The sequence below is a fragment of the Quercus robur genome, chromosome 2 (assembly GCF_932294415.1).
Source record: "Quercus robur chromosome 2, dhQueRobu3.1, whole genome shotgun sequence".
NCBI lineage: Eukaryota > Viridiplantae > Streptophyta > Magnoliopsida > Fagales > Fagaceae > Quercus > Quercus robur.
The window spans coordinates 60022561-60037334 of record NC_065535.1 but is presented as its reverse complement, the minus strand read 5'-3'; the positions used below and the strand labels follow the sequence as shown (position 1 = coordinate 60037334).

Below are 14774 nucleotides of genomic sequence, written 5' to 3'. Positions count from 1 at the left end.
AATCAAGGGAGCCTCACACACACCGTGAATGGAAGACCAACACGTGTTCGTTTCCTAAAGAGTAATTGTTTCGCATTTAAAATGAGAAGCCAAATTTCGAGAATCGAGAAGATACGAAGCGTCACATCTAGTCACATTCCTAAGATCGTCCAACTTCTTAACGACCAAGGAATGAGGGGGCAACTGACAAATATCAACTAGAGATCGTCTAGATGAAAGACGACCTTAGCCACATTCAAATCAGGAACGAGAATAAGGGCAAGACCCTGTCATCATACGTCGTCCTTATAGACGAGGTAGGCCATCATTCATTAAAGGCATAAATAAATGCCCTCAGGACAGCTGACAAGCAATGAGTGCGCCAGAACAATTACAAGAGCAATGATGGCCCAACGATCATCCGTTACACCTTAAATGGAATCATCATTGTCAATTAATGCTACGTTTCTCTCAGGAGAAAAACACTCAGAGCAACATTAACAGACATAACTGCACCAACCTGAGGCAAACTATAAAAAGGGGAATAGAACTCAGGTAAAGACACATGAAAAACTTGAGAGACACTTGTAAGAGAATTTTTTGAGAACTGTTAAGCTGACTTTAGCATCGGAGCATGCTCAACTGGCACTACGCTAGTGAAAATCTCCTTTGCCTTTCTTTCCTTGATAGCAGGTACTGAAGCTCGTCCATCAACACTGACAAGGAGCATACTAACGAGGTCAACTTTCGGCTTCATCATTAACCATTTACTTTCAATAAAATAGATGTTTTTTGTACTTCTAATGGATTAATTTGTCAAGGTTCTGTTAATGTTAGAACGATATATAGCCTTACTACGTATGTTAGGTGAGTGTGATAGATTGGATTACTATACATGGTTGATGTGGTCCTTCGGGTGTAGCAAATAATTTCTCCCAATTACTAGTTTAGGATTCGGAAACAAGTATGAAATTGTTAGGACATACGTGATTCAATATTAGGAACATATGTCAACATTTTATGTAATTGGCTAATCCTTTGACAAAACGCACTTTACTTGTAATTGGGTAAATCTAGGATTCCTCCAAACCTATACGTTAGAAGAAAAGAGTATTTGCTCTTGAGCGAGATAATGCCATTAAAGAAGAGGTTCAGAAGTTAACTACAACAAAGTTTATTCAAGAAGTTTATTACCCAGACTGGTTGGCCAATGTAGTAATGGTCAAGAAGGCTAATGGCAAATGGAGGATGTGTGTGGACTTCACCGATCTAAACAAGGCCTGCCCCAAGGATAGCTATCCATTGTCGCGTATTGATCAGTTGGTGGACTCAACTGTAAGTCATAGGTTGTTAAGTTTCATGGATGCTTTCTCAGGTTATAGACCAAGAGAAGACATCCTTTATCACCAGTCAAGGCTTGTTCTATTACAAGGAAATGCCCTTCGGTTTGAAGAACACGGGGGCAACCTATCAAAGGTTGGTTAACCATATTTTTTGTCCACAGATTGGATGGAATGTGGAAGTCTATGTAGATGATATGCTGGTGAAGAGTTTAGACGATGGGAAGCACTTGGACGACCTTCAAGAGACCTTTGATACACTTAAGCAGTACAACATGAAGTTGAATCCTAGCAAGTACACTTTTAGAGTTTCATCAGGAAAATTCCTCGGATTCATGGTTTCACATTGGGGAATTGAAGAAAATCCTGATAAGATTCAGGCAATACTGGATATGAAGCCTTCGCGAAGTATCAAAGAAGTCCAGTCTCTTACTAGACGAGTTGTTGCCCTTAACAGGTTTGTCTCTAAAGCTTCTGACAAATGTTTACCGTTTTCAAGGTTCTTAAAAAGGTGTTTGAATGGACGAACGAGTGTCAGAAATCTTTCCAAGACCTCAAGACCTACCTCACTACAGCTCCTCTGTTGAGCCCGTCTGTGCCTAGTGAAGAGTTGTATTTGTATCTAACAATGTCCCCACATGTAGTGAGCTCGGCTTTGATTAAAGAAGAAGGAAGGGTGCAAAAGCCGATCTACTATACAAGCCAAGTGCTAAGAGAGGCGGAAGGACGATACCCTATGATGGAAAAACTAGCATTCGCTTTGGTTACAGCTTTTAGGAGGTTAAGGCATTATTTTCAAGCTCATTTCATCAATGTCTTGACAAATCATCCATTAAAGAAGGCAATGAACAAATTGGAAGCCGCAGGACGATTGATCCAATGGGCCATAGAACTTAGTAAGTTCGCTGTTAGGTACCAACCAAGAAGCACGATAAAAGCACAAGTACTGGCAGACTTCATTGTAGAGTTTACTCCGAGTCAAGGAGAGCTAGACGAACTACGCAAAGCTCAAAAATGGGTCGTCCATGTGGATGGGTCGTCTACACTCCATACAGGAGGGATAGAAGTTGTTTTGCAGTCCCCAAAAGGAGATGAGTTGAAGTACAAAGTTCACTTGCAATATTCAGCAACCAATAATGAAGTGGAGTATAAAGCCCTTCTTAAGGGGTTAGAGTTGGCAAAATCCTTGGGGCCAGAATCACTATTCGTCCATGGAGACTCTCAGCTGGTTATAGGTCAAGTGAATGGAACGTATGAAGCAAAGGAAGAACGGATGAAGAAGTATCTTAATAAGGTAAGACGCCTTGTGAAAAGATTTAAAGAAGCTAGTTTCATTCAAGTCCCAAGAGAAGAAAACATGAAAGCAGACACCTTAGCGAAGGAAGCCTCAGCGAATGACTCAGCGGACGAGTTTGATGAAATTCAATATATGCTGAGCATAGATCTTCCAGAGGTACAACAGATAGAAGAAGAAGAAAGTTGGATGACCCCAATAGTGGCTTACCTAAAGGATGGAAGGATTCCAGAAGGAAGAGACGAGTCTAGAAAGTTGAGAATCAGATCAGCCAAATACAACTTTATAGACAATGTGCTATATAAAAGAGGCTTTTCCCAGCCTTATCTAAGATGCTTGGCCCCAGACGAGGCAAACTATGTGTTAAGGGAAATTCATGAAGGGGCATATGGAAACCACTCAGGAGCAAGGGCACTAGTCCATAAAGTCGTTCGTGCAGGTTATTATTGTCCAACCATTCAAGCAGATGCAAAAGCTTACGTCAAGGTATGTGACCAATGTCAACGCTTTAGTAATATCCCCAGGTAGCCGTCAGAGTATCTTACCCCAATAATGGCCCCGTGGCCCTTTGCATAATGGGGATTAGACATCTTGGGTCCCTTTCCACTTGGAACCAGGCAAATGAAAGTTTTAGTAGTAGGGATAGACTACTTCACCAAGTGGGTGGAAGCGGAACCCCTGGCAAAGATCACACAGTAGAATGTCAAGAACTTCGTTTAGAAGAACATTGTATGTAGGTTTGAAGTGCCTAGGGTATTAATATCAAACAATGGATGACAATTTGATAACACACATTTTAGGGACTTTTGCGAAAATTTTGGAATTCAAATTCATTATTCCTTACCCGCCCACCCACAAGTAAATGGTCAAACAGAAGTAATTAACCGATCCTTGTTGAAAATCGTCAAGACTCGGCTTGAAGGGGCAAAGGGAGTATGGCCGGACGAGCTACCAAGTGTTCTATGGGCCTACATGACGATAGTGAGAACCCCCACAGGGGAAACTCCTTTCAAGCCAGCCTATAGAAGTGAAGCAGTAATACCTGCAGAAGTACACATGGCCAATCATAGGGTGATGAAATACCAAGGATAACGAAGAGCAACTTCGCCTTAACCTTGATCTAATAGACGAGGTAAGAATGGACGCAGAACAAAGGACAGCAAGGTACAAAAACCTCATGGCCAGGCAATATGATGCAATGGTAAGACCCAGGTGTTTCAACATAGGGGACCTCATCTTGAAAAGGATCTCTTTGGTGACAAGGAACCCAGCTCATGGGAAATTGGGCCCTGATTGGGAAGGACCCTATAGGGTTATCAACTGCAAAAGACAAGGGTCGTATGACTTAGAAGCTCTAGACGGAAGAAAGTTGGAGCACCCTTGGAATGTTGAACACCTAAGAAGGTATTATCAGTAAGATGCCGGTCTAGACGAGATCACCCAAAATGTTCACTTGTCACTCTGGACGAGCCATGCTTTCTGTTACTTGCACGCATGTTGTTAGCATTATATGTTGTGTTTTAACTCCTTAAGAATGTAGTAGTTGTTAAACTATGTGCTATGGATTATGGATGAGGTCATCGTCCATGGTTGTATTTAAAATTGCCTAAAAGGCACTAGCTACTAAGCATGTGCCATACTTGTGGATGAAGTTTATATCATAAATATGGTGTTTGGATTTTCAATGTATGTAATGCATAAATCTAACTTCCATGAATTCACCCACAAGAAGGCTAAGGCCTAAGATGAGTAAAAATCTCTGGACGCAGAGATATAACATCTATAAGCTTTCCATAAAAGGATAAAGCAATGAGACTTAAGGCACATTCGTCTAAACGTTAGACGAGACAAATCCTGAAGCACACCCGTTCAGCCCACAGATAAGGAAATATGTGCATGAGAATATTCAAAGTTCATGGACAGGCAATTAGCTAAAACAACCTAAACTCTAGACGAGCAAAAAGTTGAACGCCTTAAAAATCCTATAGATGAAAATAATAACCAATACCATTCTCAAGTCGAGTTATTCTTGGTTTGAAAAATGGTAAAAGATGTTAAACATGAGGGAATTCCTGTCATGAACAAGGCCATGCTTGAAATCAACGTTATGGATGGTGAAAAATAATAATTTTCGTCCATAAAACAACATGTTTAATAGTAAATAAAAAGCAATGGAAATCTTCATTCATAAAAGTTTTGAGAAGGGTAGACGACGATCGTCCAAAAACCTTTATAAGTAAAGCTTTAAAAAGATATTGTTTGGAGGCTCATCCAAAAAAACTATGGACGTGTTAAATGTACTTAAATAACTTTGAGTGGTCCAAAACAAAGGACCAAATGAAAAGAAAAGAAAAGAAAAAATACAAGGATAAACTAAATATCAAGAACTCGTCTTCATGAAGGAGGGGCGTCAACATTGGGGTCGTCCTAAGTTGGCTGGGTGGTGGCATCATCCTCTATATTGATATCTTCTGAGCTCTTCTGGAGGAGGGAGCTTGTAGTCGTACCACCAAGGTTGAGTTTAATGGAGCTAAAGTCAACCTCAGGGTAGTTTTCCATAGCGTCCATCCTGAAATCCTCAAAGCTGGCTACGTAGTTAGTGTCCATCAAGTCAGTGAATTGCTTGGACGCCTTAAACTTCGCAACCGTATCTCCCTTTGCTTTATCAAGAATGGTACTCAACTCATCAATCCTCTTTTGGAGGTGATCAAAACGAGTATCCTTCTCTATAGCATCGGTCCTCAGTTCCTCAACCAAGTTTTGCAGCTCCTTGGCAATATCTTTGGCCTTAGCCGTCACCTCAACCCACCTCTTGCACTCGTCCTTGACTTCCAGGATCCTCGTCTCTAGCATGATCCTCGTCTTGTCCATCTCCATTGCCTACCTGGATGCGGCGATGAACTTAGAAATTGCCTAAACAAATAATAATTTTGTTAGACAAAATACATATGTATATATTATTGACTGGATGAGATAAAAAAGTTTACATACCTTAAAAAGGTCATGAACACCAGAGTGCTCGAAATCCTTCAAAGACATGTCATAACGTGCCGCCACGTCCTGGTCTGTCACAACCTTCTCGAACCTCTCCCAAGCCAGGTCTTCATTTTCAATGAGATTTTGAGGAACTTGTCAAGAAGGTTGAGACGAGGCAAGCACCTTGGCTATGGACGGAGTATCCATAGACAGAGGATCTCTAAGCTCGAAATCAACATCATGAATTTGGACAGAGGGCTACTGGGTAGGAAGGACAGGAAGGCTGGGCTTGACCACTCCAAGCTTGGACGACTTGTGCTTAGCCCTCTTCTCCTTACGTTGACTTGGAAGGTTCTCTAAGTCAATTGCTTTTGACAAGTTTTTTCTTTTGTCACCTACAGATGGACGAGGCTGGGATTGGACCCCTTGCCTGACTGCCTTGTCCATCACTTCTTTGCCTTTATTTTCTTTCATTGTTGCCATCCCTAAAAACAAAGACGTTAATCACTCAAAAAAAAAAAAAAAAAAAAGAGAAAGAAAGAAAAGAAAGAGAAGAAAGAAAAGAGGACTTACGTCTACGGACAATAAGCTCGTGGGCAATAGCTTCAACGGACGACTCAGGACCTAACCCACAAGTGGCAAGACGTTAAAGGCTTGCCAAAGAATGGAAAGTCCTGTCAGTGTATAGACTAGCCTTTTGGACTCGTTCAAGATAGAACTTGCTCAAATGAGGTCGTCTAACACCTGTAAAAAAAATAAAAAAAAAAACAAGGAGAGAACAAAGAATTGTTAGACAATTGCAATCAAGAATAAATAACAAATAATAAAATGACAACCATAAGCGTACCTTTAGGACGAAGGTTCCCTAACTCTCTTATGTAGGGAGCAAATGGATCCCTACCAACCTCAACAGGGTGTCCAGCCCAGAAACTAGAGACGAAGAAGAACTCCATTTTCCAGTTCCTATCTGAGGTGACTAAGGACTTTATTAGCCTATAATATTTCCCTATGGCTGTGAATTGATAGAAGTCAAGGGATTGGTTAATCTCGGAGGGTTTGTAGTAGTAGAGGAACTCGTCCACAGTAAGAGAACGATCCCCTTCAAACACCTCCCTCCACAAAACTTGCATAAAGACACCTAGCCTCCATGCGTTGGGATTAAATTGACATATACCTAAAACTAACCTAGTGAGCAACTCCCTAGCGAAGGCATTAAGAGACAACCTTAAACCCCCCAAAAGATAAGCCTCATAAATGCCAACGCCAAAACGGGGTTAGCAACACTACTCCCTGTGTACAGGTAACCTGGGGTTTAGGTCATTAGGAATTTAGTACCAAGTCTTAAGGGAGTCTAGCCTTTTCTCGTCTGTCTTAGAAGCGACCCCTATAGCACAACTATAAACTATCTCAACCTCGTCTTGAACAGTAGACGAAAGGGAGCACTTGTACTAGCCCTAGACCCAGACGCTGCCCTAGTCCTAAGTTCTTCCTGAAAAACCTCTAAGAGACCCCAGGAACACCAGATGTGTACTTGTCTGTGGTGTTCCCCCACTACTACTATTGCTACCACTACTACTACTATCACTAGAACCACTAAAACTACTAGGGTCGTGATACTCGTCTATGGCCTTATCAACGCTATTGCTAGACGAGGAAAGGACAAACTCAGACATTTATAAGAAAACTTAAAACCTAAGGATGAGGATGGAGAAAATACCTGGATCTAGACGAAGGGAGACTATATACGCGGGAAACTTCTTGACGAGGCACTAAGACGACAAGTGTCAAAGAAGGAAATTTTAGAAATGTAAAGGGTAGAGGAGGAATTCTACTATTTACTGGCAGTAGACTTTGGCACCTGAAACAACACGACCAACCAAAATGTGACACGTGGCATACTCCTCGAAAAAATGAATCAACGCGGTCGGTCACCAATAGGATTGTGACACATGGCACACCTATCGCTGACCTAAAGACATACGTCCAAAGAATAGCGTCAGGATATACATTTCCCTAGACAACCCATGGACGGGGGGCAACTGATGGTGTACTATAAAATAAGCCAACTCCCATCTCATCCATAAGGGTCGTCCAAGGCAAGAATAGAAAAATGGGCACTTTATATAGAGCACTCATCCGTGCAGAGGTCGTCCATCGAAAAAGACGTTTAGACTACTACACAAATTACAAGCATGTTTCTCTATACAAGTTAATGAAGTGAACCACACATTCTTGTTCCAGAGCATGAGTAAAAATCGAGGTTCATTACTACAAGTTCTTACTAACTGCTTCCAATGACGGTTATGGGAAATAAGATCAAATAATCTAACTTCCATGGCAATTATGGAAGTTAACTCCAAACCTTTCGACCTCCTCAATGATAGGGGAAGTTATTAGGCAAGTAACTGCTTCAAGTGTATACTATATAAACACTCATCTACATCAAAATAAGGTAAGTTTGAAACAATTCCCAAAAAGTTAGAACTCCAGAATTTAAGAGAGAAACTAACTTAATCATCGGAGGGTTCTTGGTCGGACACCACCGATATCCTTTGATTGTTTGTTTTTCTTTTCAATCCTTCCAAATTATTGAAGCCCGAAGCATTCCGCCTACTAATTTTCTGTGCATCATCAATAAACATGATTCAAAGCCAAATAATAAGGTCACTTTGTCTTCAGTCTTTTCTTTTTCTGTTAATCATCAATTCCCTCTATGATAGGTACCTTGTCAGCATTGTCCCTTCTTTTGAATTCATAATTGACTTCATCAGGTCCTTCCTGGTTGTCTCTGAGAAACTGTTCTCTCATAGCAATCCTTTCAGCTCATTTGTCAACAATCTTGTCTATCAACCAGTTAGAGTATTCTGTAGTCATCTTGTGGAAGTGCACCTTGACAAAAGATTGGTCCACTCGATCAGCCATCTCTAAACCCAATTGTATGTTCTGTACAAAAGTAGGGTTTATGTCCATAGGAGAGAGATCTTCTTCTTTTGCCACTAGGTATTCCTTGCTCATATTTGAATTGCCTCAAGAATCTGTCTCCCTTGTAGAAAGTTGCTCTCCGCAATCCAACAAGGAAAATATGATCTAGTCCTGGAGACTTCAGTAAAGGGGGTGGGCACTTCCACCAATAACAGTCCCATTGAATTGAGGTACTAGATTTCTTGTTTAAGAATTTCACTCAGCCACTCTCAATTTAGCATTTAGTCTTGATTATAGCCCTGCTAAGAAAACTGCTAGGCCCATAATTATCGGTTGTAGGCTTGGCAATCATGTCCAGTCACTCCATTAGCCATATCTGCAAAGTCAAAGGACTCTCTAAAAAGTTCTAAGTTTCTCCACCATGAAATACAGCATCCAGTCCCAGAAGAGTTTCTGCCAAGATTAAAGAAACAAGATTATCACAATCCTTAATATGACTTACAACACCTATAGCTTGAGCATCCACAAAGCTATTTCTTCCAGAGCAAAACAAAAGTTCTCCCACAAAGCATAAAGCCAAACCGAAGTTTATCTGCATGTTGTCAGTTACTCCATAGATGCGTTTGTCAATCAGCTGAGAGATAATGGCATGAAGATTCACCATATGACCTTCAATCATACTATCAGTAATGGAAGTAGGAAGACTGAGAGCATCAGACAAAGATTCCTTATGCTTGGGGTCACATGAAACTGCTATAGATTTTTTACCTAGATCGTAGCCCAAGATAGTAGAGAACTCTTCAATTGTTGGACAGAGTTCATCAGTGTTGAACCAGAACACATGATCTTCGGGATCCCAAAATTTCACAGCAGCACGAAGGAAGTCCCACTTGATTTTGACATTCCTCAGAACCTTGATTCCCTCTAATTTAAAGGTTGTAAAATTGGTTTTGATACTGAAATCAAAGCAACAAACCCATCTATTGATGTCATGAATTGTTGAATGAGAAAAATTATGATTGCTAGCCATGGATGATTTTTACTTGTGATTATTGTGTTTTGCTAACCTTTATGTAGAGATCTGTCGCAGGAGAATTCATTTAAATAAGCTGCATCAATTCCTAATCAGGTTTGAAATAGGTTTCAAAGAGTTTGTAGCTGACTAGGAAAGAGTCTCATGATCACAAACGAAGTAAATGTTTTTCAAAAAACGCGAAGCGTGCATTAGGAGACCATATGGAGTCGGCCCACCATGGTGTGAGCGTCATGGTGTGGCTCAGTGCAATTCGGCACTCTAGAAGTGCTAAACGGCACTCCAAAAGTGTCGAATGGCACTCTTCAGTTGCCAAGTGGTACACAGCCCCTCAGTCCTACACTCATGCAATTCCATGTAGTTTCATGTTCTCGAGTAATTTTTTTAAGATCATTTGACACTCAAAAAGAATTTTTTTAATTAAACTGAGACGTTCCAACAAGTCTAACACACTTGTTTTCGAAAAATCATCCCCTGCATCATTGTTCTCAAAAAGTGATTAACTCAAGTTTTCTTAAGACTCATGGATTTATGTTCCAAACTAGGGGCATTAGCCCACATCTCATGCATTTTCGAAAAAAAAAAAAATTCACATCAAGATTTTCAAAAGTCATGCATTCATTTTAAACTAGGGGCATTCGGCTCCACCTCATGCAAGTAAGTGCAGATTCCAACAGAGACAAGCAAGATAAGTATAAATTAGTACTACAAGATCTCATCAGGTGAATTCTAAACTTATCTTAGTTAAAGTTTCTACATGATCCAAGGTGATACCAAGGACAAATAGCTAAACATGGAAAATAATACAAGATTGTCTAAGGAACACTTCCTTTTTGTTTTGCAGGAAAAATAAACATACAAGTCATGCATCATTAGGACTCTGAGTCCACTTGCGGGAGGATCTCTTTAATCCACCTCAAAAGGAGCCACCTTTAGTATTTCCTTCTTGACTTGAGAAAAAGCGAGGATTGTACTGACGATTTTCAAGTTCGAGGTTCCTGATTCTTCCCTCTAAAGTTCTTCTAGTATTGTCAGCGGTTTCCATTCGATGTGCCTGAAAAGTCAGCAAAAGCAAATGTTAAAGTCACTATCAAGCAAAGCTTAAGCCAAAGATCTTCAGAAAGCAACATGGTATACCCAGTTAGAATCATTGATCACATATTGGGAGGATTGGGTACGAGCCAATGACTGCAAGCCTCCAATCATCCGCATGCTTTCTTCCACAAGATCCACATCAACCTGGAGCACAACTCTACCGAGTTAGAAGCCATTCAAGAAAATAAGGAACTAAACATTCAAGAACATACCGGATCGGGCCAAGGAATATTTGGTACATGCTTTGGCCTTTCCATCAGGATTCATCACATCATACTGCCATGCCGGAAAATAAGGATAAGTCTTTGTGAAAGAACTAGAAGAACCACCAGCATGGTGAGGAGAGGGAATCTCTTCCTCTTCCTCTTCCTCTCCTTCAAAAGATGGAGGCTTAAAATCCAACATGCAAATACTATTACCAAGCAGAAATATGGAAAAGGAATTTCCAGAGCAAAAGTTTGATCTTAGAAGGGAAGGAAAATACCGTTGTACCAACTAAACAGCCTTGCAGATGATCCCAGATAAATTCAGAATAATTTCCTTCTGCTCCTATAACAATATAGCCATCACAGACCCAAGCAATCTCTTCATCAGCCAACTGAACAATGCGACAAGGATGAGCTAAAATTGTGGTAGGAGGATACACATGTTCAACTTGGGGCAACACCCGATCACCAAGATACCAATACTTTCCATGCCTACACTTAAACAATACTTAGCGGCTATTCAGTTCTAAAGCCCGCTTACACTCAGCATACCCTTCACATCCAACCCAAGGATTTAATTTCAGCTAGAAAGTCACCAAGAAACTCAGAAAGAGAAAAGACTAGATCATAACCAAATGCCAAATATTTAAAAAGCAAAAAGAAAGAACTCACATCATCAATTGTCAGATTGTCAATCCCCAAGTAGCGCAAATTTACAGTATTGCCTAAATCCAGACACAAGAAAGTCCCAATAAAAGGAAGCATGAACATATGAACACCCTTTGCCACAGTCTCACATTGGGGAATAGTCTCGCATAACCAAGACAAAGGAACATTGTTACTCCTCATTCTAGAAGGTATTACACCTAGAAGTTTCTTGAGCTCAGTTGAAGTAAGGGAATTATTGACAAGAATTCTTTTACCACCCAACCTCAGACCAATGATGACAGAAAAATCATAAGGTGTCAACATTACCTCCCCAATGTTTGGAAAATGGAAGTTACAAGTAGTGTCCTAGAAGCGCTCTGCTAAGACAAGAAGTAACTGAAGATCCTAGTACTCATGTGTCTCATGATTTGACAAAGCTTCAAAGAAGTTGCCAAAGCCCGCTTCATTGATGACATTTTTTATGCTAGGAGACAGTGTGGCCCATGCACTTTTCAACATTTGGAGACTCCCTCGACTCTTGAGGCTCTACAACATAAAAATTCAACTCATCAATTTCCATAACCCAAAATATGTAACCAAAAAATTTTCATACCCAAAAAATATTTCCACAATCAATACCACACCACAAAATCAAATCAATACCCCACCAAAATGTCACCACTACCAAATTTATCACATATCCGTACAACCACTAAATTTTTCCATAGCCATGCAAAAAGAAAAAATTTCCACATGCCAAGAAAAAATTCCCACAACTTCATGCACAAATAAATTTTCACATACCCAACAAAAATTTTTCCACAATACCCAAAAAATTTGCCAATGCCTATAAATATATCCATGCACATACCCACAAAATTTTGCCATAATCATAAAACAAAGTTTACACATGCCAACAAGGTTTCCCACATATATCATGAACACATTCATATAAGTCAAGCACAAAGTTTTCACGATGCCAATACTCCCAAAGTCCAAACCAAAATAAATCCAACATCATCACAAATTACCTACATTGTCAAAATTCCAAAAGCCACCAACATTGCCCAAATTGCACCAAGATCAAAGAAAAAACACACTTCAAGAATGCTCTAAAGCGAACATTCCAAACATGATCAATCACACAATGCCCTCAAAATTTCAAAAGTGATAATATCTTACCGTGAAACTTTCAATGAAACATGCAACAACATTTCTTCCAAGCAAAGTGATAGGCCAAAAATGAATTGACCCCTTGTGATAAATTAACTAATTAATTTAACCAAGTGAATTAATTAAGTTAATTAACATGCAAATGCGTGGTAGTACAAACAAATCACCAATAAACTAATTATGCAACGGAAAATAAATAACACGATGATTTGTTTACGAATGGGGAAAACCTAACGGCAAAAACCCCACCGGGTGATTTTTAGGTCACCACTCCCGAAACTCCACTATTATCACAACAAGTGGTTACAAGTAAAGGAATCCCAAGTACCTTACCAACCTATAGTTGAATCTTTACCCCAATACCCAATTAGACTTGTTCTACAGTGATAGTTCCCCCTTTTGATGCATGGCTCCCAAGTACGTGACTAACCAATTGTGTAGATCCCAATACGCAACTTCAATCACCAACTAAGAAGGTTGTTAGCTGCAAAGTTCTTCAGTTCATCCACACGATGAAGATCAAAAATGCTTGGTCACAAAACCCTACGATGCACATACATAGCAACTTCTTCAAGAGAAAGAGATGAACTAGGGCAAGAACTTCGTTTTCGGTCACAATTTGTTTGAACAAAGTTTGCTCAATACTTGTGCAACTTGTGAATTGTTTGACAGCCCTTAAAACAATCCTTTTATATGTCTAGGGTTAGGAGAAAAGAAGGCCCAAAGACACATTCACGGATTCCAAGAAAATTAGATTAGAATTCTTAAATTCTTAAACCTCAACAGATAGGAGGTGTCGAGCAGTTATTGAGCAAGTGTCAAGCACATGGGCTAAACAGCTTCCTTAAACCTCGACACATGCTAGCTGCCGAGCTTTAGTAACTCTGCACTTTCAGCTTGTTTTCTTGGACAGACTTGAAGGCTTCAACACTTGATCTTGAAACATGGTTTCTTGAAGTATTTAAAAACATCCTAAATCTACCCAAATACAAGTAAAGTACGTTTTGTCAAAGGATAAACCAATTACATAAAATTATGACATATGTTCTTAACATGTGAAACACATATGTCCTAACACAAAGAAACCAAAGAAAAACTCACCTTGGTGTCTACATGACAATATGGAGCATGAGTCCTAGGGTCTTGAAGAAGTCCATCATTATCATGCCACTCAAATGTTGGATTATACTTCTTACCATGAGAAGTTAGAAAGGAAAATCCCTTGGAGGAAGAAGCCATTTTGATGCAAAGAAAATGGGTTTTGGAAAATGGGTTTCACCAAAAATGGGTATGTGATGAAATGCTCAAGAACACAAGGATCTAAAGAGATATTGGCGGAGATGGATGAGAGAAGCTTGAGAAGCTTAGAAAAGTATTTTTTGTGAGAAGAAATGGTGAGATGAAGAAGAAAATCCAAGAGGAAGAAAAGAGTGAATAGTGACAATGGAGGAAGAGAGGTGGAGAAAGATGAAACAAACCAAAGAAAAAAAAAGGAAAAGAGAGAGACAAAGGAAAGTGGGGGAGCAAAATTCGGCCCCCACACTTAAACTCAGCCTAAGGCTAAGTCAACTTAGTCAAACTGAGTTGACTCAGTCAACCCAAAAAAAAAAAAACTTTCTGTTTCAAAGTTTTCAAATATCTCAAATCCCAAATTTTCAACTCAAAATTTTTGTTCCCAAATTTTCAAATTCATATTCTTAATGCCCAAATTTTGAATTCAACTCTTCAGTTTTCAATAAAAACTCAAACTTCAAATTTCATGATCAAGATTCCGAGCCTTGATTTTAAAATTCTAAAGGCTCAAAATTTTAGATTTTAAACTCTAGATTTCAAGAAGAATTTTTTTCAAAGTCTCAAAAGTCGAAATCAAAATTTCAAAACTTCAGAATTTCAAAAATCAAATGTTTCTCAAAAGAAAAATATTTTGTCAATTAAACTTTTCTTGATAAAGTTCAAATCAAGAAAGGGATCACATCTCAAAAAACAATGGGAACGCAAAGCCTTTATCAATTAGAAACTGATTCCAAATTTTGATTTTTGCAGGCAACAACTTGATTTCAAGGATGAGAAGCCCTAGACACCTCCCTTTCGTCAAGATCAAGCTAGTT

General features: G+C 39.5%; 1 protein-coding gene across 1 annotated transcript; it reads left to right on the top strand.

Moving 5' to 3' along the window:
* The first annotated feature begins 212 nt into the window (after nt 1-212).
* Nucleotides 213-3350, top strand: LOC126701453 (uncharacterized). Its single transcript, XM_050399570.1, has 4 exons — nt 213-296; nt 1355-1699; nt 1819-3099; nt 3231-3350. Exons 1-4 carry the CDS (start codon nt 213-215, stop codon nt 3348-3350), a joined length of 1830 nt encoding a protein of 609 aa, XP_050255527.1.
* Nucleotides 3351-14774: the final 11424 nt, after the last annotated feature.

Excerpts from the sequence above, each read along its gene's own strand:
- LOC126701453 (XM_050399570.1), top strand. The coding sequence starts at position 213 with ATGAAAGACGACCTTAGCCACATTCAAATCAGGAACGAGAATAAGGGC. Across the intron at positions 1,700-1,818 it reads AAAATCCTGATAAGATTCAG|GTTCTTAAAAAGGTGTTTGA; the intron begins GCAATACTGGAT and ends ACCGTTTTCAAG. Across the intron at positions 3,100-3,230 it reads ATGCAAAAGCTTACGTCAAG|GCAAATGAAAGTTTTAGTAG; the intron begins GTATGTGACCAA and ends ACTTGGAACCAG.